The 26309-nt window shown below is 41.0% G+C and overlaps 1 protein-coding gene across 1 annotated transcript; it reads right to left on the bottom strand.

Annotated features, from left to right (window-relative positions):
* On the bottom strand, positions 1-24938 carry LOC121614435 (integrin beta-1-like). The gene is made up of 16 exons (XM_041948298.1): positions 24684-24938; positions 13680-13746; positions 13113-13198; positions 10212-10434; positions 9515-9685; positions 9174-9412; positions 8911-9066; positions 8606-8701; positions 7811-7900; positions 7395-7535; positions 6955-7157; positions 6404-6642; positions 6096-6318; positions 5239-5471; positions 4685-4851; positions 1-1875 (listed from the first exon to the last, which is right to left on the bottom strand). Exons 2-16 carry the CDS (start codon positions 13744-13746, stop codon positions 1810-1812), a joined length of 2400 nt encoding a protein of 799 aa, XP_041804232.1. The 5' UTR covers positions 24684-24938; the 3' UTR covers positions 1-1809.
* Between the last annotated feature and the right edge of the window lie 1371 nt (positions 24939-26309).

Below are 26309 nucleotides of genomic sequence, written 5' to 3' on the forward strand. Positions count from 1 at the left end.
CATGGCCAAAATAACTTTATTCCACATGATCATAAGGTTTTATCCAAGCTTGTTACAAAAAGAGAAACATCTCAGTGGCTGTACACCACACAACAAAGCATCCACTGTGTTCCTGTTTTTAAATTGACTACTCCAGCTACAAACTGAAGAGATGCCATGCTATTATTACATTATTTTTAATTTTGAGAACATTGTGGAAATGTTTGGCATCATGGTACTTGTAAACAACATCACTGGAAACTATAGCTATTTATATATTTAGTGCCAGACATGAGCAAACACCATTTTAACAGTGACAACTCGCTGGGTTGATGAGCCGACAGTTTCCAGTGCTTCCATTTGTCAGGATGAGGAAGGCATGAATCAATAACCAGCTTTATCATTTATCCTGAGCTTTGTCAGCGGACAAGAGTGGACAATTCGCTCACACCCCAACTCAGAATTTCCCCCATCAGGGTCAGGCACATTAAAAACTGGCTTTAACAGAGCTATGGAGACACACTGAACACACCAGTGAGTAGAATAACAAATCACAATGATATTTTTTTTTTACAATATAGGGGTCATTTGTAGTCAATGTTTATTCAATAAATAATTTCAGAAATACAGAATTGCAAATGTGAATGTGTTGAAATTAAAAAAAGGCACTTAAAAACAATGGCGTTAGGTGTAACCTTTTTCTTTACAAAACCCCTAAATTCTACAGATCTAGAGTTCATTCCCGTACCACCGATTCTTAAAACTAAACAACATTATCACCATTTCTTTTCAATACAAAAATGTTTGATCGAGGCACCACAAAAGAGTTGGGTGGAATGACCGACATACAGAAAGAAGTGGGACCCTTCTTCAATTCATATTCTATGAATAAAACAAGCTATTACAAGATAGGCAAATTTAGTTAGAAGATAAGGCAGGCTTACGTGTATTTGGCATTGCTGGGAGAATTAAGGACCTGAGTTGGCTTTAAATTAAGAAAGCAAAAACCTGGAGCCAAACAGTACCACTACTGTACACTGATATCCTTTAATCTAGAAAGGCAGCCCTAGAAAATATCTTTTCTAGACAAAGATACATTTCAATTGATTGTTCAGATGGATTAAGTCGCTCAGAAAAAACATACAAACACCTTCAATCCTGTTCTGTGAATACATATATGGCTTAACACAGAAATCAAAACATACTGTACACATTTCATTGCTACTCAGCACTCAGCCAACTGGCACTCCATTTGAAGAGTTTCAATCCAGAGACATTTAAAAAGAGTCAAATGATCACAGACAATAAGACGTTTGCTCAGTGGCAAACCAATCAAAGACCATCTGAAGCTCAGCTGTGTATGCTGAAACACTGGCTGAGAGATTGCCCCCCACTTAACATTGTACACATGTATATTTGGAGAGGAACTCTTCATTCGGTGCCCATTATCAACATCCAATTCAACCGTCAACAAAACACTGATGGCTTGATGGTTCTATAAAAAAGGCACAGCTAGGCTTACCTTACCAGTCCTGTGGCTGAAAAACTACATATCAGTTCAACACATTCTGTCAAGCTCCACAGAAGAAAAAAAAAAAGAAACAAAACCCCACATTTATACAGACTGTACACATTTCAGATGATGCATAGAAAATTAAAAAACAAGTTAGTAAAACAAACTGAAATAGTGGCAAAATGCATTGCTATCATTTGGTGACTACAATAACAACAAACAAACCAACAGTGAGAGCATTATAAAACCCACCCCTCCCTTCCATTCAGCCCGTATTCCTTTCCATACAGTGTTGTAACAATGGAGGCGAGGCTCCATCATTTGCCCTCGTACTTTGGATTGACGACAGTTGTTACGGCACTTTTGTAGATTGGATTCTCACCCTGAGAAACAGAGAAGAACAACGAGTGTGAGTATGACGGTTGTGAACCTTACCTGAGCGATCAGGTTAACAAATCCAAGCACTGGTCAAACCTTTTGTGGTGTCACAATAACACAATTAAATTCAACATCCTACGTTGTACAGTGTAACAGCAAACAAGACGAGCACCGGCATCGACCATGTGGCCACACTGTTTGTTTTTCTCACCATTTGGCTTGAGGCAACAGTTTGGTCAAACATGCTACATGAACTGGGATCTGACACTCCTGCCACTGTTGTAGCAGCTTGAGCCTGACTGCTGCAGTCTACTGTCAGGTGCCAGACTACCACTGTGTCTATTTTGACCCTTTACTACAACCTGCACAGAGTATTCAGATGATCTGCCCTCTGTAAGTGCACCTGCCCCCTGGAGGCGACACTGAAGTGGAGTTTGTTGATGCAGAACATGTTGGGTCAAGATGAGCAGACACTCTACAGATTCAGACAGATTCTAGCCCACAATTAGGCACCCTCAAGTCATTTTAGAATTGGGTCAAATTTCCACCAGATCAGATGTCGTCTGGTGTGGAGTTTGAGGTCATGACGCCTTGTTAATTATGTGAATGATCACTGATGTGGCTCTTCGACGACTGGTTGGGTTTAGTCTACTGTCTGCGGTTTGAGCAGCTCCACAGTCTGATCTCCCTCATGACTGCTGTCTAAAGATCTGTCACAAACTGTTGTGAGCTTGTTTTAATGGCTCAAACTGTTTGACTGAGATTCTAATCTGATAAAAAAAACACACAACATCAGATCAGACTGTATCTCCCAGATATCTGAGGCTCCATGCTTTTACAATTTACGTTGCCTTCATAGCACTAACACTCTCTTTTTGTCAACACTGAGGATATAGTTATCTTGTTACAACTAAAACTTTACTGCAACTGTCACTGGACAAAACTGAGCAGATGTGTTTGTTTTGCCATGTTTACATTCAGTATGAGCATCACAGAGTGGCCGTCAACTGATCTGCACCGTGTGAGCATAAAAGGTGATTAAAAATGTAGTTAACTCAATGTACAAAATGAATAAAAATGCAGCGTCTGCCATGTCAGCTTTTAAAGGTTTTTAACATTTACACAAAAAAGCACTGAATTTCTGCTGTGCTGTTGAAATAGCACTGAAATTGTGATTAACGTGAGTAACTGAACTGAACATTACCCGCTTCACATAAAGATGTGAATTTCAGAGCGTTTCAGTGAAGCAGAGAGAACACAAATCAGCATTCTTTAGTCCACAGAGTCAGGCAGATGTCAGTAAATAGTGGTTAGAAACTACTAATGACAGTAAGAGAATGTAATACCCAACAGTCTGCTGTTTGCAGGGATTATGATGGAGGTGGGAGGTGCAGAGCACAGTCAGTAACTGTCAGCACCACTTTAATCAAATGATAAAAGAATGGGGCAGCGTGTCTGAACTCTTATAACCTCTAAAATATCAAGATTTCATGAAAAACAGCCCTGTTTTCAGCTCTGTGCTTTTCAAACGGTTTATTTAGCTTAAGAAGTAAGTGGGAACCCTAAAACGTTGTTTTTTCCTGGACAGAATCATAGGGATATAAATTAGAGAAAATGATTAATAAAATCATTTTGTTACTCATTTGTTAGTTTGTATTAGTAGCTTTTTCTTCTGAAAATTTGGCCACCAACATCAAGGAGAAATCAAACAGATCACACCAACTTCAGTAACTCACAGGTGGCGACTGTGTCCAAACATGCTCATTTCAATACATGCAGTCACCACGCCTTTCATGTCACTGCAGCCCAACATAAAGTCAGTCAAGGAGTAAAACTGCACTGCACAGAGAAAGTACATGCAAGTATACAAGGCCAACAGGTGATACAAACTTTGACCTAAAGAGCAGCGCCTTTACTCCCATAGCTGGGATTCTGGAACTGATTAATAGGACTCTTGTAAATGGGGTTCCCTTGCTAACATGAAGAAGGAAAAGGGGAAGATGAGAGGGGAAAAACAGAAGAAAAAGAAATGAAGAGAAGCAGGAAAAAACAGTGTAAAGGGCAGACAAAAGAAAATGTTCAGCACAGGGTAGAAAAGGTCAGAAAGAATACTGTAGTAACTCATATAGTAACTAATTATTGCTGTGCTCACTATTTCTCAACACTTTTCCTTCATCATCTCTAACACACTAGCAATGAGATGTTTTTGTGTGATGGAAAGTATCTGTGCTACTCAGATCCCTATTCTTATGCAGTAGTTACTTCTTACTTCCTGTAATATTTCTAACATTACAGCAGGACATTTCATATTTTTTTCAGTTTTGTTAACAAAAAACAGTTGATGAAGATGAACATGACTTTTCCATTTCCCACAAATGCAGCCTGTGATGAATGTTTGTTTCCTCCCAACAGGCCATAAACACTGCAGCTGTGACTTCCACAGCAGCAGTGGAGCTTCCCATCAGTGGTCACCCAGCAGTCCTCTTCCTCCGCTTCATTGCCTTTTATGGTCGTGCAGTTGTACCATGTGGACAGTGAGAGGCAGCACCGTCAGCTGAGGGGAAGGCCGCTCCCTCAGCGGATAAAGACTAAACAAAACTGCAGGGAGGTTGATTGAGGACAGAGCTGGAGATTCTCTCTGATGGTGCTGTTCAGATCAGGGATCTTCCAGCTTACTTTGGTTTAAATCTCTTTTCTGTTTCCTGCTGATCACTTCACATGTTTGACTACAGAACTGACACTGCCTCACATCCATTCATGCCCTGGAGATGTGACTGACCTTTGGAAAAGATAAAGTTCCCATGACTGACTCACCGTGTCCCACTTGGCGTTCATCTTCTCCTTCTCAAACTTTGCAAACTCTCTGCGGTCGTGGATGATCATGAGCAGTTTCCAGATGAGCAGCAGGGCGAGGCCGATCAGAACAATGCCCGCCACCACACCTGCCACAATGGGGATGATGTCAGGTCCTGCAGGGCACTCTAAAACAGAGAATATGCAAAGAAAACAAATGAATCCATCACTGAAGTTCATAAAAATGAGCTTAATGAATGTCCTTAGGTTGAAATATAAAATGTGTGTCTTTGAAACAGAATGACGACATGGAAGTTATGATGTTCTCTTGATTTCACCTGTCAAAACAAAATTTGTAATGGAACAAACCAATGAACACGTACAAGTGACAGGGCAACTAAACACTAGACAGAATGTTTCAAAAAAAGGGCCATAAAATGGTTTTTAATCTGCAAAACAAAGATGAATGAAGATGACTTGTAAAATAACTATCCAAAGAGCATCATATTCAACATATCAGAAGATGGTAACGGCTGTGTGTTTCACTGTTCGATAATGAATATGTCAAATCATACCCAGTGTGTCCACCACATAGACCTCCTTGGTGTCGTTCCTGATGGCGTAGGTGTAGTAGAACCAGCAGTCGTTGGCGTCTCGCTCCTTGCAGTGAGTCAGTGGGAAGCTCTGGTCTGTTGGCTGGGGCAACTTGTCGCGATCCTTCACCTTGATCAGCTGGAAGTAGTTGCAGTCGCTCTTACATTTATCCTTCTTCTCACCAGCCCCGAATGCTCGGCACTGCACGCAATCTCTGTGAAAACACAGACGGAGGGTTGACTCACTCTGCATGTTGTGTATTATCCACTGAGTCCCAGCATCCTTCACACTGTAACCATTGAGCAGTGATACACAGCTACGCTAAGCAAACTACATGTCTCCGGATGATGCAGAGATGTAGCTAAGCACTCCGGTCATGACACAAATAACAAAATCTGTACACTTAATTAAATTATAGTTTCTTTAAATTGTACTGTATGTCATTTCAAAGAATTCACATCCCAAGGAATAAAAAATGTGGCCTTCCAGTAATCAAATTTAAATATACTGAGTCTTAAAGATAGTGGAATCAGCCTAGAATAAATAGTATCTACAGTTTTTAATGTCAAATGACTTCAAGCTGCTAAAAACGCCCCGAATTTCCAGGAGAAAGCACAACCTCAGTATGTTCAATGGTTGCTATGGCCCTTCCCAGAGGAAAAACACACACTAATAAAAACTGACAAACATTTTAAATGAAGTGTGTTTTATGCTGACTTTACAAGGCAATCAAACTTATTTTAGTTTCGCTAAAGAGAGAAACTTAAATTCATTGTTGGGCTGACGGTGGCCAGTAGGGAAAATGTCAACATATTGCTTAACCGAACTTCAGACTGACTTGTGCTCAGCGCAGACGCCAGGGCAGGTGGGGCAGATCTCACAGGTTGGACCCTGGAATTTGGGGTTGGTACATTTGCAGATTCCACATTCACAAGTACCGCGGCCATTACAGATCTGCCCGTTCTTGGCGAGGCAGGTGGAAGTCTCCAGGGAGCAGTCACATGCACTGCCTGTGTAGTTGGCGTCACAGATGCACTTCCTGCATTCACAGCGCCCGTGTCCTGGAAAAGCATGGGTAAAAAGTTGCTACAGGGCGTACAATAAAACTTGTGTGAGTCCGTCAAATTGTCTTTCTACACTCCTCACCTCCGCAGAGCTTGTTGTTGGAGCGGTCACAGTTGAAGTTGTCGCACTCGCAGTACTTGCCGCTGTAGATCTCCGCGGGATTCTCTCGCTTCTTGCACTCGCAGGTGCCGCAGACGCAGTCGCCGTTGTTGCTGCAGATATCCGTACCGTTGTCTTTTCGGCAGTTGGCATCCAGGTCCTCTGTCCGCACTTCGTCTTTGCTGCACTCGCAAAGACGTCCGATGCGGCCGTCATTACACCTGATGCAACAAAAGAGGGTTAACCTTTTCAGTAAAAATGAGCAGAGTAGAATTCAACAAGACAAAAAAGGTAAACACAACATTTAGGAGGCAGTAAATCAAATGAAGATCACTGGTCTGAACCATGAAAAGCAAAAAGTTCTCTCTCCTCACTTATGGAATCATGTAGCTTTTCATACAAAGCATCACTGCACCTGGTATTTCTTTAATAAGTAGTTCCCTTTTCTGGTTAAAGAGCTACAGTTATGGTTTGAACTGAAAAACTGTGTTCAGCAGTACCGATCTCATCGATCTTTTTGACTGAATACTTACTTGCAGGCTCCGCACTCGAAGGTCCCGTTGCCCTCGTGGCACTTCTGACTGTTGGGCTCTCCTTCTGTGGCACACTGGCAGTCGCAGATGAAGTTCAGAACCACCTCCACCTCCTCTGTGAAGCCCAGCGGTTTAATTTTAATGGTCTCGGGCTTGCCATGGGATGGACACTTCTGGGATTCAATGGAAATCTTGAAAGACACCTGGAAACCAGAGAAGAGTTTATAGGGTCATCAAAGCTGTGAAGGTGGATGCCCTGAAGCCAGTCCAGGCTGAACGGTTAATGCTGCTGCCAGTGACGGAGCACTTGCACCACTCATGCTGTGGTGGCAAAGTGTTTCCCACTTTGCTATCTGGGTTCCTTGTGAGTTGAGACATTTTTTCAGTTGTATTATTTTCACATGTGTAAACAAACTCTAACAAAAAGGTATCTTATCTACCTCGTCTCCAATGGAGATGTTGGAACACTTCCTGCCGTTCTCTCCTGTTCCCTCTGCACCGTTCTTACAGATGGATTTGTAGGTGATGGAAACTCCCTCTGGCAGCCTGCCATTTTCCAGAATGACCTCAGATGACAAAGACTGTCCAAACCAAGAGAGATAAAACAGTCACTATAGGCTCTAGTTTGCGGTGACAGTGGTGCTCCTTTATGCATACAAACACGTTGATTGATCAGCCGGTGCATACAAGCCTTTTCCGTGCAGAAACCCAGCTGCTACTGGGCATTCTACACTTCCTGGTCTCACTAATACTGACAGTATATTAAAGAGTGGTCTGGTTATTGTAACCTGAATGTGCTATCTCTAAATGGCAGGGACAGGCAGATGTCATGTGAAAACAGTGCAGTGTGACTTACGTTGTAAGCATCAATAATGAGTTTGATCACATTGCTGGAGTTGGAGGACAGCGTGCCAACAGCTGATTTGGGAATAAGATTTTTTAACTCCTGAAAGACACAAAGGTGGAAGGTAAGAACAGAATGAACAAATGTTAAATATGTATCTTATGTATGAATTACATTATGCCAGTTAAAGAGTTTTTCATGATAGGTGAAGATACAATATCAAAGATTTTCATCTATATAAATATCTCTGAACTCATAATCTATGACCAAATAAGGAATGGTGACATTCTTGGAAAAATGCTGTATTAAGTTACTGCTAATGCAAACAGATCATTTCCTACAGCTGTAATTTCACATTAAAAGCACTTAACTGGCAAAACAGGAGTTGACTTTTGTTATGAAGCAGTCACAGGAAATACAATGTGTTTATGGGTGAGTTTTACATTTAATCGCAATCACCAAAATCAGTCACCAAACATAACAGGCATTTTCAACAATTCTTGACAGCATATCAGTTTGAAATATTGCAGGTAGTAACGGAACAAGAAGGAGCTGTTAGATGAGCTGCAGGTGACAGGCTGGGAAGCTGAAGTTGGTTTAAAGCCTGTTGCAGCATAAAATCAGATCACCGTTGCTCACAGAATGACGGATAAAGGCTAATTATTGCCTGACTTCTTGGTTAAAACAACAGTTTGTTTTGCTGCCCCAGAATTGTGTGTCCTGTAGTATTAAATGCTATTTGCTGTTACTACCGGTAACTACCACAACCTTGCCACTGAAAGCATGCACACAAAACACAAAGTTCACCTTGTAAACGGGCTGAAATTCCTCAGTGACAGCAAAGATGGTCTGGATGTTGTGGTCACTCAGTTTCTGAACCAAATGTGCGATGGAGGGGTAGTCCTATCAAAGGGTTCAACAACACAGAGAGAAACAAACACACACACTTATCAATGAAACCAGAATTCAGCTGTCAATTCAAATCCCACACTGTGTGGACAAATGTGGAAAGACACAACTCTTCACATCAATCAGACGCTGAGACAATTAGCAAAAGAAAGTTACTCTGTCTGGATACACTGTGCATATCAAATAAATGCTGAACTACATACATAGTAGTGACTCATGGTGTACATGTTGTTCTCCAGGTGACACCTCCCATCGTTGGGCAGGACGATGCCGCCCAGTTTGCCATCACCAGCAAAGTGGAAACCAGCATCGGTGGAAAACACCAGCAGGCGAGTCACGTTCCTCCAACCGATTTGCTCCTGGGAAGACGTAGAGCCTCCTTATTAGTATTTTACACATTTACAAGACACTCACTAAATGGCAGAACAAGCAAGCACTAAAAAGTACACAAGAAAAGTTCTCTTACCTCACAGACCGCCACCTGCATGATGGCATCGAAGCCCCCCTCTGGAGAGTCCAGGTTTCCTGAGATCTGCTGCTGGCTGACCAACCTGTTGAACTCGTCTCCCTTGTCTGTCAGCTTCAGGACGTTCTTATAGCTGAAGGGGCTGGTACAGTTCTGGTTCCCCGTGCAGGGGTTGATAAGCCTGGCTGGCGTGGTGCTGATGTAAGGCATGACTGTCTTCTCCACAAATGAACCGAAACCTAAAAGGAGAATGCATTTCATTCAGGATTGTAGAGATGTTGATAACGCTACAGCTTGTTTGTTTGTTAGTAAGCTTTTAACAGGAGTCAAGTTTTCCTTACCAATCCTGAAATCTGACGTAATCTCCTGCATTTCCCTCATGAGGTCAGTACCAAGGTTCTTGACATTTTCCAAATCATCTTTCATGGAGAAGGACAGGTCCATAAGATAATACAGGTCGATGGGGTAGTCCTCAGCACGCTTGAATTTCAGCTCGAAAGTCTGGGGCTCACCTTGAGACAAAAAAATGCACATTTTCCGCAGGAGAAATTGTGACAACAGAAAAAACATTACACTTCAACCTGTCTGTGCCTCACTATTTACTGTTACACCAGACTGAGACGGATGACTAAATGATTAACAGATAAACTGTCATCTCTTGAACTTCTATTATCTATTTGAATCATTTTGCTAATCCTTTTGAAGGCGCAGCCATGAAGGACATTTTTAAATGCAGATTTTATAGTAACAACAAAAAGTCCTCATTTGGGCTACATTAAACTGTGTTTGTCTAATCTTATCCAAAGCATATTTCTCACTAGGCCTGTCAACAAATATTCTCCATTCAAATATATAATCAGGTTTCTTGTGTGGGCTTGAGCTGCTCCACTGAATGCACTGTATGACAAACACAACCAGAGTTTCTGTTATCTGATAATAAAGTCTGCGTTTTCAAATCTCTCTGGCCGTTATGTCCAGTAAAATTGGAAAACAGCTGCAAAATATTCAAAGATTTGGCTCCAGAAGTTGAGTATTTACCAGATCTGAGTGTCAGGGTGAGTTTCTGGGGCTGGATCTGGGTGATCTGCTCAGGCTTCAGTTTTTCAGCCACGTCCTTCTTGCGGTTGGTGACAGGCTTGTTCTTGTTAACGGTGATGCCTCCACGGGGGTTCTCAATTTTGGTCACAGCACAATTTCTCTTCTTCAGGGACTCCAGATCATCGCAGCGAGCAGACTTGGACTCACCCACAGTGAGGAAGTTCTGTGAAATCGCATGAGAGGTTTTAGTGAGGATTATTTGAATAAACTTGTAGCACGTACGTAATAACTTCCTTAATACTGTTCTTCAGGCTTAAACTTTGATCTCTGAGGAGATCTACTTGGTTACATAGCAGACAACAAGATGTTATTGTAAGAATCAGGCCACCCCTAAAGAATTTAACATATTTTCAAAATCACCCATAGTGACCAATGCATGCAGTCAACAGCAGTGCTGTTTCACTTTGATTGTCTTCACTAACTGAAATGACAAAAATAGACGTTTATTTTCACAGGTAATGCACAGTATGTACAGAAACATCTGGAAAGGTCCAGTAAATGTACAGGAATTTCTCAAGAAACATGTTGACACAAGCACAGTAACATAGTACATAGTGACAAACATATTACAGGAGCTTAATGTGTAACTTTATAATAACCACAGGCCTGTAGACTTATTCAGTTTAAAAAAATGGTGCCAGAAGTAACAGATTGCTCTGTTATTGTGTTATTTCAACAAATAAACGCACTAATATCTGCAGCAGATACAATTTACAGGATCTCTGACATGAAGTCAAAGAGCATTTTGAACGGATGAAGCCTCTGGAATCAATCCATCGTACTTGAGCTGTCTGTTTTTTTAGGCCATTGTTCTCAGGCAGCAGGAGACAAGCAGAGACAGATGACTGGGAGGCCTGGCTGAGAATATAGATTGGATGCACATGAGATCCCACAAGGCAAAGTGGAGGAGAACTTGAGACAATGATCTCAGTCAAAACAAAAATAGTGCTTTGGCCTAATTCTTTCAAACACCACATGACTCTCAGAGGCCTTTTTTCCTCCCATTCATCTTCTCACCATACACATCAGATACGATTTATTCGAAAGTATGAAAACCACAAACATGCAAGACACCTGCAGTATTGCTCTGAAGAAAATGAAATCTACGGGGTGAAAGCAGCAAATGATGTTCAAACGAGTGAGTGAGAAGTTATCAGTTTGTCAGTGTGAGTCACACAGGAAATAATGTACATGATGTTGTCAGCAGTGGGCAGCATACACAACATTCATGGTTTGTGACAAACGCTTGTAGCTTGTATTGAACATGAAATAACTCCATGGCTATAAGATTAAACCAAATTTACTCCTGTGCTACACATATTTCACCTTCTCCGGGAAAAAGGCAAAGCGACCAAACGTGACTGTACTCAAATGTGCAGTCACATAGTGATTTCATAAGCTCAGGGGTGGATATCAGATAGAGAAGTACGGGCAAGATATACCAGGAATGCAGCTCTGTCTTGACATATGCCAAATTAATAAAAACACCAAACCCTTGGAGATGTTTCTTTGTTACTCATGAAGGGGGTCACCCTGGTGAGCAGTTTCAAAGTAAGTATTAGACGACTAATGGACAAATAAATTAATTGGTAAACTCTATATAAACAAAATAAGATGATGTTTGGAGATTGCAACTGATGGTTTCAGATAAGCACAACATTTCAATACTGGAAATCATAATGACACAGATATGGTTGAGGCATTCCCTGCATATTTCTACTGTAAAGTAACCCCAGAGATGAGAAATGTGTTCGAGCAGCCACCCCTGGATGTGAGCTCCCCATGGCCCTCTGCGTGTTGCAGTATATACTGGATTATAAAGCCTTCTTTCTGGGTTTATGGTTTCTCACACCAGTTAGTGTGTGTGTTTGAAGTGAATCATAGTAGAGCAGGGGTCTCATACTCTCAGATCACAGTATAAATATGATTTTACTGCCTGCCTTGAAGCAGTTATTCACTACAGTACATTTTATGTAATGTAGAGGTAAAAATACTTCCCAAACATTTGTTGCACAGGACGTCATAGAATTCTCTAACATTTGTCATTTGTTTGTCCTGTACTTTTCTTATTAATTCCATATTTTAACCTCAATCTCCTGTAAATCAGGATTTTCCTGTACTGTGGTCTTTTCACTCAGCAGTGTTTGGGCTGCTTCTTTCAAGTCGCTCTAGTCTTTTCTGCTGCCACAGAAGGACTACTTGCCTTGGGAACAGAAAACATCTAATTAAACAGGATTATTGGGCCAAACTTTTCATTCTGAGACAAGAAGCGGCAGCACTCATGTTTGCAATTAATGGAGTAGTTGTGGTTCACGTGTCTTTGGTCAAAAGGCAGGAAAGAGCAAGTCTCTTCAATCTCTGTTTGTACATGTACTTATGGGCTAAGTGCAGATTATGTGCATGTTTGTCTATAATTTGTATCTATTTGTATAAAAAGTAAAGGTGAAAAAATGAATTTAAGGAAACAAGGAATAATATTTGTAATTACATTGTAATGATATTTTGTTACTTAAATCATCATACATTTGGACTGTACTGGTTTGTTTTAAATGGATCACACTCTGTCTGTTGTATGCAGACCTTTTGAAATGTTGGAATTGTCACAGTTGACACAGTTAAAATGTATTCTTTTTATTTATTAGAGATTGCATTCCATGCACAAGATGATGACTACCAGCTGTGTTTGTTAGCTGTTTTTGTGTAATTCAACCATTAAGCAACGCTGCCACGCTAACCACTGAGGAGACTGTGAGTGTGCCACACCCACAGTTTGAGATCTCCTACATCATTTTTCATTCACATGATAAAAACTCTGGTGGCAGCTTTAGTGATTCAACTCACTTCATCTGAGCACCATCCACATGTCTCTGCGACCTGGATGCATTCCCCACATGACTGTGCGTTTGCCTTGATGCATATGCTTCCCTCTGAAAGAGACAACACAAGCTCCTTTTAGCCAAGATGACAAAACAGAATTTCCATTAGTTCACTAACTCAGACCAGCTTCAGTTCCTGGCTGTAAATCACAGCCTCTCCCCAGTTCACAAAACCGAGCTCTAGGCATCTCACCAAGCGATGACTTCACCTTGTAAAAAAAAGCCTCCCACCACTAGCTAACAGGACCAACATAGTCATTAAACCATGAATGAAGAAATGCAAGAGTTGAAGGGTGAAGTGGACGAAAGCATTGCTGCATTTCATTGTTGTTGTGAACAAGAGAGGGTGATATTTGGCCCAATGCAGATAGTATGACAACAAGCAAGTAAAACCCTGATAATCAACACACACATGACGTATAACAGTAAATATTAAGGACTGTATTGGACTACAGGCTCTGTTGACAGAGCTTAAAAACATGCTACACTTTGCTAAACAGTTGAAAAAACAAATTTAAACCCTTGTTCTTACCTTGCTGAGCCCAGCTGCCACCAAGGACTGCTGATAACGTTGCTATTAAAAGTAACCGACGATCCATCTGCAACAAGAAAAAAAAAACAGGGAGAACATCAAGATGACAGAGAAGGATTTAGATTTCATACAACACATTTGTTCAAGGTCAATCAGATTTCTTTTTCACTCGTGTAAGTGACAGCTAACACAGACAAGGTGTGTTTTGTGGGTGTGACAGCCACATGCATTCTGCTGGAGGTTAAATGCGGCACAGAACTATATTTAAAAGAGATATGATATGACGATATGATAAGAGAAATCAATATGTGACATAGCTTCAAAGTGGATACTAAGTTCATCTACGTGCAGTATGCTATTACTAAGTGTGCCATTAATACAGCAGTTCCCTTTCGAGAAGGATGTCATGGCCTGGTAACTCTTGAAACAGTAGTTTTAATTTTAATGAGACCAATAGGATGAATACATTTAGGTTAAAAACATACTCTTTGATGTCGTCTTCCTAACATCGATCATGCCGTGTGTTGTTAAGGCTCTATCCTGACTAAGAGGTGAAATACCTCAGTTACTGGCAGCAGAATGGAGGAGTGATTTTCATTTTGCCTATTCCATATATGGAGGAATGATCTGCCCACACTCAGCTGGCGTCAGCTGCCATGAACCACCATACTGCATACTTGCCTCTGACTGTGGTTTAGAGACTTTCATGCCGTTTGTTACAGGTCTATGCAAAGCTAGCTGTTATCTTGACAGGACAGTTCAGATAAGATGATAAGACTCAACAAAAAAAAAGGCAGGGGAAGACAGAGAAGCTTGAGCGGACATAATAAAAATGTTGCGTAAAGGAGAGAATAGTCACATTTACACTTGAGGTGTTCAGTCTTATCCAAAGTGACTCATAATGAGTCCAACAGCAGACTTGAAATGACTGTAACAGAGCTCCAGCAGAAGCTTTAATACTAAAATGACCGACATTTCAAGCTGCCACAGAATGCAAACTGGGGAGGAATAATTGTGGTTCATTAAGCAGCCCTATGATGCCTCTCTCTACCACACTGAGCTAAGCTGCTAAGCATTAACCAACCAAGCACAACACCAAAAACAGGCCTAAACAAAGAACGAAAACTCCGAAATGGCTAAGGGTTGTTAGTTTGTCAGCAACTTGGAAATAGCCTTGATGGTGGATCAACCTTTTTACTGAGGAAGTTTTGTGCAGGCAAAAAAAGTCAAGCTAAGATCACAACTCTGTAACAGAAAACAGATAAAAGAGGTAGGTGAGTTCACGTGTATGTGTGTGTGTGTGTGTGTGTGTGTGTGTGTGTGTGTGTGTGTGTGTGTGTGTTCCCATATTTGGTCAAGCGGCCTCCTCCTGAATCGCTGCCAGGCCCTACAACCCCAGTGACACACTTCCTTCACAGCCTTCCCAATCGTCCAACTGAGAAAGTCTGACCAACTTTCTGTGTATTTGCCCCAGTAAGACATACAGAGGAAATCAGGCACTGTTGACAGTGGCTAAGTCAACAGCTGCGTCCTGAAATAGTCCATCCCTGTTCGACATTCTTAAGCTGATTCACAAATTCATACAAGTGGCAATGGATAAAAGTGCCATTTATATTTACTCGACACAAGAATATTTTTACAGAAAACTATGAGTGACGCAGAGGTAAAACTGGTGGCTGTTCAGTATTCAGTAGATGCTCAGTGAAAAGATGTGATACGTTTGCAGCTGTGCTGTGGGTCAGAGGGTACAGGCGTTTGCAAAACAACCACATCCTGTAAAAAGCAGCCTAATGACCAACTTAAACAGAGTTTCCCTTTAAGTGCTTCAGTGATAGTTATCTGTACTGATGGTTATACTGCTGTGAGGAACGGGGAGGAAAAACATGCCACACTGAAAGACTAGGAGAGTAATGGAAGATGCAAGTTTGACATGTGTCAGAAAAAGCAGAGCATAATGAGATATTTATTTTTAAGGGGGTTTTTTTTGTTATGTTTAAGATGCCTTTTAACATTTGGCTGGGGCAACAGATGGGAATCGTTTCCTGTTGATTTTCTCTAGAGCAACGGCCACTGTCCCTTTTAAAAATACTTACTAACTAAATCCTGACACAAAGAAGAACTTGTGGCCAGAGGGACAACACATTTAACACGCAACTTACCCAGCAAGATGCTTAATAAAATTCAAGCCAACGCCAACTGCAAAGACTCTGTACACTATTAGGGCTCCTCCCCTACATTCCTGAAGACCAGCTTTGTTTACCGCTCTGGGCCTCGTCCTGCACAGGGCTGCAAATTGCAGAGAGCTGACAGATTGGGAGGCATTCGGGGTCTCCAATGCCTGTGTGCCACATAATGGCACTATGGAAGCGCTGGCATTCCTGATAATGATCTTGTGGCATGATAACTTTCAAAACAACACCACGAATGACATGTTGAGGACACCTTCCAGAAAAATCCTCCTCAACCCATCTGCTTTTCATTATTTACATTCACTCTGTTACTGCCAAAGCTCTCAGTGGAATTAAATTATTGATAATGGTTTTCATGAAGAGTCTCACAACATTTCAGCTTCAAAGCATTGAGAACAGCTGAGAGGAACTCAACAACGAAAGGTGAATTACTGTTTGACCGTTACAGGAGGAGACTTGTCTTATGGAAATGGCGGGACATGAAAGACAACAATGCTTCCACCCACTGAACGTCACAGCTGATAAGAGCCGATAGCAACTTTGGCCAGACACCGATGAGGCCTAATCTATAACAGACTGTTATAAAACTGCTCCTCCTAACTGTGAAACTTGATGAAAGAAAGCTAATCTAATCAAAGCCAAGCTAATATGTGGTGAATTCAACAAAGAAAGAGGAGTCCAAGAAGTTTCTCGGTCAGTTAGACTCCATTAACAAGTATACATACTTTTCTATCTTTACCACATAGTGTAGCATTTCTGATCAATAGTCCTACCTACTGCCTCCACCAGAGACCACATGTCCTCCAATGCAACGCAATTTACCTGGCAGCTTTTAACTCCTGAACAGAAAAGCACATGAGTCACACAGATGACGCTACTGTAGTTTATCTGCCCCAGGTATCAGTTCAGAAAAATCAGTTGACTGCACATGTGAGGCTGTGCCACTTTCTTGCTCACAGTCAGGGAGACGACTGATGAAGGCCAAATATTGTGAGTCGGTCTTGGGAAACAGCCTCTTAGGTCAAAGCTGATGGCCGTAAGTGGCAGATGAACTGAGTGTTACATGATGAACAAAAACAACTGCTGGGTTGACAAGGCGTTTAGAAACTCTCATAAGGTCTTGTGTGCTTTTCTTTCACACAGTCTTAGTCTAACCATCCTCTTTTCTGAACCCCCACCGCTCCTCTCTATCGTCAAGCAGAAACTATGGCCGATGAGCAGTTGCGATGACAGACCTGAGAGCCTAATATTTACACTAACAGGAGCACACTCTGTCGAATCATGACTTTGTATGGTCAGGCTGGAGGAGACAGAGACAGCACATGCTTTGTGTTTGTGATGCTGAATGTTAGCGTCACGATTTTTCATTTACAATTCTAAGTCTGTTAATAATACCCTCAGCTCTGTCTAACACAAGTACTGTAACTGGGGCAGTGGTTTTGCCTGGAATGTCTCAAATACGAATATGTGGGACTGTAATAACACAAAGCAGGGCCTTACATATTCCTCTAATTTTCTATAGAGATAATAGGTTTAACGCTGCAGTAGGCATTATTTGACTTATACATAATCACACTGTCAGCTCAAATTGCAAAGTGCAGGTGTGGAGCTGTGAAGACGCTCAGACACCGAGTAAAACTACCCAAATTCGAAAAGACTTTGCAACACAGATCAAGCAATTACTAGGCTAACTGATAACTCAATCTTCAATCAAAAATATAACAGGGAAACCATTTTACTAATAAAATTTTGGGTTTCTAATCAGATCAGTCAGTAAAATTGAATCAGCACATGCCAGAATCAAACCTGCCACAGCAGCAACCCCTTTGTGCTTTTGAGCAGTTTGAAAGTGTAAACACTCCCTGCTTGACACAAATCAATACAACAGCCCAACTTTCAACACAAGCAGTGCTGAAACAGACACAGACAAATGTTTTATCAAGAATTTCTTGCAACAGCTGCTGGGAGGTGCAGACTGAAACTCAATCCTCCATGGCGCTCCTTGCTATGGTCCACTGCCTGCCATCCAGACAGGTCAGAGGCGTTTTGATTCAATCTGCAGTCTGAAAGTACGCCTCAGGGACCAGATCCACGCTCTCTCTGTTAGCGAGCATTCCTCTGCTCACACATGTAGATGTGCTGCTAATAATCGAAAGAGAAGCAGGATCGAAAGGATGACTGAGGAAGACTGCGATGTGGCAACGTTTGATTCACAAGATTTTTTACAGCAATGTCACGAAGTGCCTTGATTTCTGATTTTTCAAGTACTTCATTCACTGGATTAGCCAGAAATAGAAATCACCATCTTCGTATTTGGCGTACGGAAGATTCTTAACTGAATTCCCAGATTAACTAATTTCCAGAGCAGCACATTTCCCTCAAAAAAAGTTGGAAAAACTAGAAACAAACAGCTCTATCAGTCACAATCATGTGGGAATGTAGAAGAAAAAAGTAACCTAAAGTCAGACAGCAGGCAGTTTGATAATCACATACATTTCACACATAGAGTCTGCACCAATAACTGATCAGACAGTCATATATTACTAATCCTAGTATTACGTTTCTAATTATTTGTTCACCCCATTGATATCAATGAGGGTAAAAGAAAAAATCCTCATAAATGCATTCTGCCTTATGCCTTATGCATGACACCATCATGACCGACAGTGTACAAAGCCACGTGGAAGGAAAAAGGATTGTTCTTTCACGTTTCCCACATGAGGGTCAACATGAGGACTTTGACTCAGACTGTGCAGACATGCGTCACCTCAGCTTCTTTGTTTTCACCTTCCTCTGGTCACTGACGATGATGCAGTAACTTATTGACTGTTATCAACTGTCCTCATCTGGGGACATGAGAACAGTCTCATTAACTGGTGGTCTGTGGGCCACCGGTTAATGTGAGCATAATTCAAGTTAAAGAGTTGTATTATCTGATTTAGAACAAAATATATCTCGAAACTCTTTAGATTATCGGTCTTCCTGACACCTCTGACTTGCTGCAGCTCATATAGCTCTGAACAGATAAGTCTGGTGTTGTCTAAAGGTGGAGCAAGGCACAGCTGTGAATGTTTATTAATCTTTAACAAAGTCCACGTTTAGACTGTGGATGACCACAGTTCAACAAACAGGCCTAATAATATTTCTCCATACAATATACAATTAGAAATAACTTTAAAATATGACATTTCTACAGCTCCACTCACATCCACCTCTGACAAATGTCTTCATAACAACAGCAAGTGTTTCCTGCTAAATATGTTTCGCTGATGTGTAGCTTCTCCTGCTGAACACTGGTAGAAAAAAATGACAGCGGCGTCAAAACAAATCTGATTATTTCAAGTTGTCTGGTACCTGATTGCCAGTAAACATCAAACATTAATGAGTGCCCATTCTAACGACGTATTAAACAAAAAAAAAAAAAACAGCTGCTACCAATCATTCTTTTTTTGCAAGCATCAGACAAATTATACTAGAAGTTATTGCAAAAGCTTTCAAGACTGGTTTCTCAGTGGATCCTTGTTTCATGCAATTAGAGGTTGACCACACTGTGCATCACTAACCCTGATGTTTGGTTCTGCTCATAAAAAGAGAATCCAACTTGTAACAACATGTTGTTGCTTAAATATTGTGCTTAATTTCATGTATTTCAGATTTTTATCACATACATGCACAACGTCTGCGATACGTGTGATGATTAACAATTCAAACACATCAACTTTCAGTTACCCTGTTCAAACTGCATTACAAGCATCAATCTTTTCCATGTGAAGAAAGTCTTTAAGAAAGACACTTAGATTGCACTTTATTGACTGCTGCTGACCGAACCATGTACAGAGTGGATTTAGGGCAGCAACTAATGATTACTTTTTACAATCAATTATTTCTTTGCTCTGAAAAATGTCAGGAGATAGCAATTCGAAGATGAGATCTTCAAATTATCGTTTTGTGCAACCAAAACCTCTAAACAATAGGATATTAATTTGACTATCACATAAGACAAAGAAAAGAAGCAAATCTTCACAAATGAAGAGCTACATCTGACACTTAAACTAAAAAAATGACCTAAAAGACTCATTGCACAATTAACTGATTATCAAAATAGCAATGTTTTCTGTTCATTTACTAATCGATTAATCAACCGACTGTCTGAACTGCAACTGAAACCCATCCACCTTGCTCTAGCCACCAAACTACATAAGACCACACCTACTCACCAACAAATCCTCAGTTACTATATATACGCTATGTGTCTCCAGACAGAATCAGATATGAATTTCTAGCTATTCAATGACGTGAACATCTGAAAATAGAAAAGATTCAGGGCTGATTTGGGGTTAATTGTTCCTAATGTGTGATCACCTCATGACACTGTTTCAACAGCCACGTTAACATTTCTGAGAGGCGATTCTAGATGTTGAATTTTGGGAAATTGGACAGCTTCATATTTGGCCTAAAATTGTTTATACACACTGTTTAGGTTGACTTTGTTACTGGACTGTGTCCAAACTATGTAATGCATATCTCATCTCATTTTATAAACCTGACCAGTGCCATGTCAAGCTTTAAGGGTCTGACAGCTGTTGGTCAGATCTGTCACATAATGCATCCTGGTGTTAACAAATTATGAGTGCTCCACTGAAGTGCCAGTGAGGAACATGCAGAGTGAACGGTGGCATTCAACACAAGTCAGCATTGTCCATGCTGGGTGTGTCCACAAAATAAACAGGGTTCCCATCCCCCCGAGCTCTGCTTGCCACCCGGTCAGCCAGCTGGGCCCCACCTGCTGCGCTAAGTCACAGTCCACAGTCCATTAGGTCCCCTAACAACTCAGCAGGGGCCTACATCCATTTCCTTAATTTAACCACGCCCAGGCACCACTTTTCTCTCTAACAGGCTGTTGAAGGATCAGGAAGAACATCTCACTTATGACTGCAAACACAGCATGTTTGAAGGAAACCCAACCTACATACAGAAATACGTCCTCTATGGAGCTAACATCTGCCCTAAAGATAAGGAACTTAAAAGTGTCATTAAACTAGATGAGTGTTAACGGGTGAAGTCTGTATCATTGTGTTTTTGAGACAAAAACAAAGTGAAGCAACAGAAAAGGAATGTGCTTGATTTGATAGTCACATTTTGACCATCTGACATCCAGCTGACTATAAAAATGGTTGAGAGGGTTATTGGAAATGTTCATTGTCCTTTTCCTACAATATTGCATATTTTTGGCTGATGTCTTTATTATCATCTATTGAAAAATACCACGGATGTAATGCTGGTAGTATAGTTTAAGAATTACCATTTTACTTTTCCACTTGAACCCAGGTGCACAATTAACTTTTCAGCACCAGCAAAATGGCCAGTGAATGCCACTCAATAGATTTCCATTGTGGATGGCGAGTGAAGCAAATCGACCAACCACAGCACATTTTAGCAGCCTTCGGTGGCTGGCACTAATTTTTTGCCTTGACTTGAAAAAAAAGTAGCATGATTAATAAGATCAAAGCAAGATGTGATCATTCTGACATGCATAAATGTGGCTAACATATGCTACCATGGAAATCTGACAAATCAGATGTTCAGACATGTTATGTACTCAGCAGATATAGGAGACTGAAAGAGTTAAAGCTGCTTAATGAACTGCAAGACCTGTTTGGGGTTTGTCTGTCATATGGAGGAGATCCCAATCTCCCGAGAGAGATGAGATAATGCATTCCATCTGCACAAGCTCCGTACTATGTTGTGGAAAAACTACGTAACTGAAACATGGGGTGCCTTTTCCACTTCTTTCCAACCTGAACCCAGAGGTCACACCTCCCACAGTCGACATTTAAAATGATACCTTGGCTTTTCTTTTTAAAAAGTCGTGCATTAAGAATTTACTGATGTGGGATTCCACTTCCAACATCTTATACATTTATCTGGAACAGCTAATTAAAATTTACATCTCGTTTCCACTGATTTAAACCAATTATTTGTGACATCTTCTAGCCATGTCACTGATGAAAATGATAAGGGTTTGTGTGTTTGTTTGTGTATGAGGTGAACTGAAGACGCATTGTTATTCTACTTGGTATTTGTAGTCTATTGTGGGCTTAAAAATCATGTCCCTCGCTGCTTAGAGTCAATACATCCAACACCAATTCCCACAATTCCTAGGAAAAGGCTGTCATATTATAGTACAGGAAAGACACACACCTCCCAATGCATGCACTAAGTCCATCTAGGCAGGAGGTCTGTCCACAATTAAAATCATAACTCACTGAATCATCAGCTGATTTTCAGGCAGTCTGCTTTGTTACAAATGTCAGGTATGTATTTATGATACAGGATACTTGGTTAAATGTAGTGGTTATGTACCTCGACATCCAAGCTATATTCTAATGTTCACTGAAGGCTGTCCAGGCTCCTTACCTGCTTGCCAGTAACTTATTGCAGGACTTGGGTCCCTGAGATTTACAGCGTTGTGTTAAGATTATGGATAGATAGATTTATCAGAGATTACTTGAATGCAACGGTTTTAAACAGATTTGTGCAGAGGTACTAACCATTCGTGAACTCCAGATTGATTCTATTCAGGAATTCAGCCAGACGTCTTGTCTGCAGGGAAAAGCTGACAACAATTCTTCCTCCTATGCATGATCATGTTTTGATTGAGAGTGTGCAAGGAGAGGAGTGGCTATTCACAGACGGTCTGCTGTCAATGTGTTTGTGAGAAAGAGAGAGAGAGCGAGGCAAGCAGGGGCTTAGCGAATGCACTGCTCGCAGCACTACGGTGAAATAAGATTTTGTCCATTTTAAAAAGTATATAAAAAGAAAATCAATGTGTGGCTGTCATAGTGGCGGGCCACTGTAAGTAAATAAATGTATGGGAAACACTCGTCGGCTGCGGGGACTTCCAACATCTTACCACAGAAGAATGGAGCCATAAAGGGATAATGTTTGAACCATGATCATATATTCCCAAACATACCCCGTCCCCACATGCCTCATCTGGCCATCCCTGGAAGCCCCGTCACCCATGACTCATATCTGACAAGTCGGGGTAAAGGCCTGGTGTTGAGTAATGCCGAATGACCCTTCAAACTGCCCTGAACACTCCTAGTCGAGCACTGCTCACTATGTTTAAACATCACAACAACGTAACTAAGGGAAGTGACTCAGACCTGCAGGGAGCCGGCTCTAGCCTACAGACACGTCTCCCCTCATGTCTACAATTACCAGGCCTGGTGTATATTATCTGCATCCATGTGATCTGTACACGTCGTACAAGATCAAAGACATATGTTTTTTCACACCTCGATACGGCGCCGTTGCTATGTCATTAAGATGCTGTCTATAAGCTGGCTGGTAATTAACTCAAGGCAATTTTTTTTGCCATCTCACTAAATTAAGACTTGCAGCAAGAACTTAGCGAGCACACACTACTAGTTGAACAAATCAAGCTTCTCCCTCTAAGATTAACAAGGGAGAAAAAAAACACCCCCTCAGGCTGCAATTCCTTTACAGGAAGTGAACGAGGCAGACAAGACTGATCTTGTCCAGCTTACATACTGCACAGTCAACAGTCCTGAATGAGAGCTGCGGGCATGGCCGAACAAGAAACTCTAGCTTCTGGTTAACCAATCTGGCCTGCTTTAAGACTTCGATGTCTTACTGAATCCTCAACCACAGTTTACACAGTACATAATGCAGTTTGACCAGACTGGGGTCCAGCTGTGGTTTGTTTCAGGATATTCTTTACACCTCTAACTTCACTCAAGTGCTTGTGACTCTACCTTACAGAGGGACGTTGTTTAGTTTTCCTCTTCGTGTATGTTTTACCCGAAGGTGTGAAGCAACAAAAGTAAAAGCGTCTTTGGCATATGTACAAACACAAATGTTTAAGACATCTGCAAAGTTTTTTTTTTTTTTGACAAATTGAGAAAAGCCTTGTTGAACAAATGGACACAAGTGCTTTAACAGCATTCCTAAAGAATACCAGGTGGCTTTGAAATACAATCTCCACTTTCCAGTCGGGGGGGGGGGATCCAGGCTGATGATTTTGAAGGCATTAGTCAGTATTTCTTATAATCAAAAGACTTCACAAGACCGCAACAAATGCTTGTTTTCTCACAGATCTGTTCCTTGTTGAACTCTTTTCGATTTAAAAGCTGGTTCTCATTCCTATAAGGGAAAGACAGACATAAAGGAAGCCTATTCAAGAAAGGATAAAATGTCACTACTACAAATCAATCGTTTAGTGACTTAAAACACAATATAACCAACTTTAGCAACATGACAACAATGCCAAAGTAATCTAACACACTATTTTCAGGCAGAAAAGTCACTACAAAGCCATTATGTCGTCAGATATTCCATATAATTGTACGTTTTGAACACCAAGTAAAATCCATGAAAATCTCTATGATAGTTTTGACTTCAGGGGAAGTGCCATGATATTCCAGGACTGATAAATATTCTCTTTAACAACCCATACTGCCCTCTTTGGTCACACAAAGCGGCCCAATGGCCTACTTTCTGTACTAAAACCTGAAGTACGTTTTATTGAGGGACAGAGTTGGGGTGTATGTTGAAATATGCCAACATTTCTCGTGTCACGTTGTTGAAAATCCACACTGCGTGTGGAAGTTAGCATAACTTTCTCTCCACTGCTAGCATAGCATAGCTATCGTTATCCACACCCAAAGTTTGCCCCTGAAGACAAGCATTCCCTGCTTCTCCCCCTTTGTCGTTCAGTGTGTTTTCAGTCGCCCTAAACATGGCAGACTGGTTAAATGTGACAAATGTAGGTTAAAATAACAACACTTACCTTATACCGATGCTGTACAGACGTTTCCGTTGATTTAGAGTAGCATTTGCTCCCCAAAAGTGTCCTCTGTTAAAGAAATAAAAACGGTTACTTCAGGGAGACTAGCTAAAACTGTTATGAGGGTCCGCTTTGTTTTAGCTAATAAACCGCACCGCTCCGGCGGGCTACGTACGTAACGTTTCCGCTCACGACACGTTAACGGTCGCCTTAGTAAAGCTAATGCGTGTTCATATGGGCTTCGTTAAAAAAAAAAAGATACGGGCGAGGAGTCCCCAGCTCGCCCGAACACGTTACAGCCGCTGCTCTGTCGCGGCTGCTGGGTCGTCTTTTTTTTTTATTCCCCGGTTCAACAAGCCCCTTCTTCTTCTTTAGACCCCGCCTACACAGGAAGAGCTGCGGCACGAAGAGGGCAAAGGAACAAGCACACCGGCGAACCGTGAACCCGTCCTCACCTCAGGATGTGGTGAACTGTCCTAGTTCGCGCGCGCGCGCACACACACGACGCGCACACGTGTACGGGTCAAAATAAACAATAAACAAACAACATGCAGGAAAAACAGATAATAACATACAGTCTGGTGCATTTAGGCTTGAACAGTAACTTTACTCTAGTACTTTACTTAAGTACATTTCTAAGTACTTGTACTTTACTTGAGGATTAACAACTGGGCAAAGCAGGTATCTGCCCAGATCTCCAGCCCCCCCTAAAACTCCACCTTTCCTGCATGTCATTGGTTTGTGCTAATTAAACTGAAAACTTATGAAATAAACAATCTACTAATACACAGTATCTGAATAAATGATAAGGGCCTTGAGGTTGTTCCTGCTGTAGTAGCCAATATCAGGAAAATTAGATTTTTAACATTGCACTTGTTTCAGTAGTGTGCTCATTATGTGTTGCATATATATTAATTTATGTTTAACCCACACAGTTACTTTGGGGTCTGGTAGTGTCCAGTATTTGCACAAATTGTACAAAAAGTGAGAGGAACAGGAGGGTTAATCAGAGGCCTTAACAGCAGCTTAATGCAGCCATGTAATTTACATTTTGTGCTACTTGTACTGCACCATATCTCAAAGGCAAACCATGTAAATTTAACTGGATTAAATTTATCTGACATGTATTGCAGTTATTTTCAAAATGCATATTTTACACTGCAACTAAACCATCGTCTTATAAAATATGGAGGAAGTATTCAGATGTTTTGCATCAGTAAAAGCAGTTACATAACATTGTACTATCAGCAACATGTACTTTACTTGAAGCTACGTAACTTTTGAAAGGAGAAATATTAGTGAATGTACTTAGCTACATATGTGATATTTTGCATCGCTGTAAAATAAAATAAAGTTGAGAAAATTAGCTTCAACCCACCCAGCTGCAACACTGAAATGTTGCTTACTCATGTTGATGCATCAGTAATATTAGAATACAATATTTTAATAGATAGCAACATAACAGCAGCAGAAGACTAATTACTTTCACTTTTAATATTTTGAGTCTAGTTTTCTGATAATAATTACATAGAAATCTGTAAACTTTTACTTCTAACTGAATATTATTCTGCAGTATTACTACTTTAACTTCAGTTAACGATCTGAATATTTATCTCACTCAGTGCTTTT

This window comes from Chelmon rostratus, chromosome 12 (genome assembly GCF_017976325.1).
Source record: "Chelmon rostratus isolate fCheRos1 chromosome 12, fCheRos1.pri, whole genome shotgun sequence".
Lineage (NCBI taxonomy): Eukaryota > Metazoa > Chordata > Actinopteri > Chaetodontiformes > Chaetodontidae > Chelmon > Chelmon rostratus.